Source organism: Raphanus sativus, chromosome 2 (genome assembly GCF_000801105.2).
Source record: "Raphanus sativus cultivar WK10039 chromosome 2, ASM80110v3, whole genome shotgun sequence".
Classification (NCBI taxonomy): Eukaryota; Viridiplantae; Streptophyta; class Magnoliopsida; order Brassicales; family Brassicaceae; genus Raphanus; species Raphanus sativus.
In genome coordinates, this window is record NC_079512.1 from 22,247,471 (window position 1) to 22,252,193 (window position 4,723).

The window sequence follows — 4,723 nt, forward strand, 5'->3', positions numbered from 1 at the left end:
CTTAACGGTTGAAGATGCTTTAAGAGAACTTGGTAGGAATGAAAATTTATTGTTCTCAGAATGTAAAGTTTATTGTGACTCGGCTACGTAATTTAAATTTCTGACAAATAAATCCTGATTTTTTTTTGTCAATTACGTAATTTGAACTTCTGAGAATTCAGTTTGTGTATGTGTATACATGAGAGATGATCTATTAGAAAAACTCTATAATAGAGATGTGATTTACTTTTGAATGTGATTTATTCTAATATATTTTATTAAATAGAAATTTCCAAATATAGAACAAAATATATAGGAATACTATTTTCCTCAATAAATAGAGGAAAATATAGTAATTTCTATTTTAGAGGAATAAATAGAGTAGGAATGAAGTAGTTTTGGTTCCAAATACTATTATAGAGGCAAACATAGTGAAGAGTTATAGATGCTCTAAATATATAGACAAAAAGTAATATTCCTCTATATTTTTCTTTAAAATAGAAGATTTCTATTATAGCGGTATACATTGGAGCAAATATACCTTTATAATAGAGATCTTTAATTTAGAGAAAAATATAGAGGCATACATTATAGATGCACTAATAGATGATGTTTGCACAAATCTATGTAATTTTAATTTTATCAAAAACTGTGTAACCAATTGAATTACTTTTATTTTTGTTTATAATTAAATAAACTAGTTTTAAATTGTAATTTAGTAATACTTTTAATAAGATATAGTTTATCTTAATATTTGTGTATTGTGGCAAAAAATCAAGTAATATGGAACAAAGGGAGTATTAAATAAGTTTTCTAAGTTAGTCCTTATTTTTAGTTTGTTAATTTATAAGGTCAAAAAATAATATATTGAATAAATAATAATTTTTAATCTATGAGCAAAAAAATTAAACGATAATATTGTTAAATGGAGGGAGTCCATATGAGAGAGTTTGATTATTTTTTTTAATTTCCTTTAGCAGCGATTAAATTAGAGGTGTAGGTTCTTTTTTTTTTTTTTTTTTGGTTTAACCTAGAGGGACTTCCACCCCAGAAGCCAACCCCTCAGCGCGAGGCAGACCATTTGGTACTATGGAGAATTAGATATCCCAATTACCTGGCCAGCGGTTCGAACCCGGGTGTGTATTGGGGCCGAAGCTCCCTCAACACCACCAGGTCAACCCCGCTAGTTAGGTGTAGGTTTCTTGAGAGGAGTTGAGTTTCTTTGGCTTTTTTCCTTATGGATTTTAAACGGTTTTATGACAAGAGAAGTCAAGAGTGCATTTGATTATAATTTTCCCTCCTTTTCTGTCTGGATCAACATCTTTCATAGAAAAAAAGTGAGGTAAGCTAAGCATACAAATATTAAGGTGAAATAAAAATTAAAATTAGAAGAGAAAAAGAAAAATTATCCCAAAAATATAGAAGAGTCTTATACTAGTAAAGAATCAAAGAATAATAATAATAACCTGAAACCTGAATTACATCGAAATTAGTTTAAAAAAAAAAACAAGAGACAAGTTATTGAGATGACTCTTCCTAAAGGAGCATATGATGATGGTTTTGTTTCTGCTGAGTAGCAGATGAAGGAGGAGCAGGAAGAGCAAGGAAAGCATCACCAAATGGGTTAGAGGAAGAAGATGAAGGATTTGATGAGAAGTGATGATGTTGCTGATGATAAGGTGAATAGTTGTTGATCTTGTATGGATTTTGATGATTCATCATCATCATTTGTTGTTGCTGCATAGCCATTTGAACATTGGTTGGTGGAGCCATGTTGCTAGACATTGCAAAAGGATCTTGTTGCATCCCAAACGGGTTCGGGTTCAATGACGCTGGTTCTCCAGTTGTAGCCGTGGCTCCAAATCCATAACCAGCATTGGTTAATTGGATCTGTCTTCTTGCTGTGTCGTCTTCATAGAGACTATCTAGCAGAAGGTTGTCAAATCCTCCACCCTATAAACAGATACACCATGTGAGTTAAAAATAGAAAGTTTTCAAAATTGAATGAGAGTCTTACTAGTTTTGTTGCTATTGTTGGATGAGAATTGTTGTTAGTGTTGTTGTTGTTGTTCTGTGGTGTGACTAGAGCAAGCTCCCAACCACTTCCTCCAGCTTCTATTAAGCTTAGACTTTTAGATGGGCCTGAATTTTCATGTCCTGGTGGATATATGGCAAGAGCCAATGCATTTTTTTCTTCTATCTCTGCGGCTTGAGGGTTTATTTCATTTAGACCCTGCACCAATCCAAGTAAAAGGGTCATACATTTAGGTTTTGATAGTTTAACTATATGTACAGATGAAGAAGACTCACCAGTAAATCATCAGTGTCTATCAATGGTGAAGGTTTAGGTTCTTCCTCTTCTTTCTCCTCTTGAGGCTCCTCTTGCTCTTCTTCTATAGGCGGCTGATCATTTTCGGTCTTCTCCTTTTGGTTTTCATCTTCTGCAGGTTCTTCAGGCTGTTCTTCTTCTTGTGGTTCTTGTTCCTCTTCTTTTTCCTGATACTCCTGTTAATACAAACAGAAACAAAATGATAAATCATGTGGAGATGATTAAATGAAACCAAAATTTGAGAATACTGATGAGATGAATATTATCTGTACCAGCTTTTTCTGTACAGAACCACTCTGAGGTGCTTCTTTAATGTACTCTTCCATTGTTGCAAGAAACGATGGAGGAGGCTGAAAACAGATCTTTTTGATTAGGCACCAAAGAGTGGAATTATACAACAATCAAGAACTTTTTGAAAGCTAAGAACCAACCTGTCTTAATGTTGGGAACTGAAAGTTCCTTGCTAGCGCTAGCCCTTTGCAGTAATCATAAAACTCAGCTAAATTTTCAGCCTATGACAATAAAAACATCAACAGGAACATCTTTGAAGATAAGCTTAATATATTCCCAAAAGAAACTTTAGCTGCAGCTCACCTGTTGACCAGCTCGTTTGTATATGTTTAGAGCTTTCACTGCATCATGTCTTGTCATCTCAAAGAACTACAATGACACAGAGAGATGAGTAGATAGCGAAGCAAAGGCAGGAATTGTAACTTTTTTTATAACTAACCATATCAACAAGATTAATGATTCCATCGTTGATAGCACAATAGATTTTAAAGCTTTCTTTAAGCACCAAAGCAAGAGCATACTGGATTAGATAGTTGCTATAAGCTGCTCCTTCAGGCTGCAAAACTGAAAACAAATAAGGAAAAAAATCTTCTCTAGCACGCAAACAAAAATAGTAAGAAAGCAAAGAGCGAAGTTTACTTGACATCCGATAAGCCGGAAAAGAAGCTGCTGCAAAGCAGGTAAATGTTCTAACAGATCTTCACCAGACAACATCCTTGTCCTATGCGTCTACATAACAAATTGAAACACAAAGATTTGTAACAAAACTTGGACAGTTACTAGTTGATGAGAAGTGAGAAGACAAACCTTGGAAGCTGCACCAGAAGCTTTTGGCAAACGATCTGCCTCTATATCATACTTTAAGACGCGATAACATTCAAGCCGCTCTTCAAGAAAGAGCGCGTATGTTCTAACCCAAGCAGAGCAATCCCAAGCTGCATCAAAGACAATATGATAAAATCAAGAGAGAATGAGATAAATGCCATATCAGTGTTCTAAAAGTTTGAATAGACAGTCATAGGCGAAACCATTTTTCTATACTTATTTTATTTTAAAACTATATTAGACGACGCCTGCCTAAGCACGCGCCTAGGCACTGCCACTAATCCCCTATGTAAATCGTATAATTAACGCCTAGCGATTTTATATAAAGAGAAATAGGGGAATGATTATTCAGTTCACCAAGAGGACTTGTGTCGTCTTTGAAGTTGGAGATTCTGAGTATATGTCTTCTGTGGGAGTAGTTTAGAAGCTCTTCTCTGAACGTAGGATCACCTTCTCTTAACGTTCTGTGAATGACTATTAACACCTTCATTGCTACCTGTATTGATGTGTGTTTGTCAATCTTGTTAAAAAGAAACTTGCGAAGCAGGAAATAACTTACAACCCAAGTGCGAGTTTTGGATAATCTCTTAGACAATGCATGAATGCAGTAAGCAACATCTGCTCGTGGTTGTATTACAGATGTCGCTGAGAATATCTCTGCATAAACACAACCCCGTCGCATGTTTTAGTTCTTGAATCATATCCTAGTTTTGGAAAAGCAGAAGAAACTTACTACGAACATGAAGTTCTTTGGGAGGAGACTCTGCATGATTGGTTGCCTTGACGATCGCAATATCTAGATCCTAATAATAATTACGTATAAGATCAAGAATCAAGAACATGCATAGATCATATATTTGGAAAAAGGTGACTTTTCAAGATCAGGAGAATGAGACCTTAAATTCGCTGTTGACCTTAGCGAGACCGACGGTGGTGGAATCCTTGAGGGCTCCATAGGCTTTGCGTAAGCTCGTGAACGTCCCCATGTCGAGTTACAGTTTTGTCTAAATATCTAAATCTGGATCTTGATGATGCTTTGGTTCAATGGCTCTGTACGTACAAGATAACAGACTTTCTTCTTCTTCGTCCTCAAAACGTGCGTAACAGAATACTAGTGATGTTGATCATTTCCTTTTTCAATAATACTTATTGTTTTCATAATACTTATTTCAAATGTCGTATATTCTTATTTTAAGACGACAATCATGTCGTAGTCGCGAGATCATTACAGTGGTCTCTTAAACAATAACTATTATTTCGGCGGGTGTTTTTTTTTTGTTAACAAAATTATATATTAAT

At 34.9% G+C, this 4,723-nt stretch overlaps 1 protein-coding gene across 1 annotated transcript; it reads right to left on the minus strand.

The window, feature by feature from the left end:
• Positions 1-1,515: 1,515 nt before the first annotated feature.
• LOC108841280 (putative clathrin assembly protein At5g57200) lies at positions 1,516-4,427 on the minus strand. The gene is made up of 13 exons (XM_018614051.2): positions 4,321-4,427; positions 4,158-4,227; positions 3,984-4,081; positions 3,782-3,920; positions 3,380-3,534; positions 3,239-3,328; positions 3,039-3,155; positions 2,903-2,968; positions 2,740-2,820; positions 2,581-2,658; positions 2,290-2,484; positions 1,997-2,212; positions 1,516-1,932 (listed from the first exon to the last, which is right to left on the minus strand). The coding sequence occupies exons 1-13, from the start codon at positions 4,408-4,410 to the stop codon at positions 1,516-1,518; spliced, it is 1,812 nt and encodes a 603-aa protein (XP_018469553.2). The 5' UTR covers positions 4,411-4,427.
• Positions 4,428-4,723: the final 296 nt, after the last annotated feature.

What these genes read in the sequence shown, in the direction of transcription:
- LOC108841280 (XM_018614051.2), bottom strand. Translation starts at nt 4,410, where the DNA reads ATGGGGACGTTCACGAGCTTACGCAAAGCCTATGGAGCCCTCAAGGAT. An exon ending in AGGTCAACAGCGAATTTAAG is followed by an intron (nt 4,228 to 4,320) that starts GTCTCATTCTCC and finishes AATTATTATTAG; the next exon opens with GATCTAGATATTGCGATCGT. An exon ending in CAACAATAGCAACAAAACTA is followed by an intron (nt 1,933 to 1,996) that starts GTAAGACTCTCA and finishes ATCTGTTTATAG; the next exon opens with GGTGGAGGATTTGACAACCT.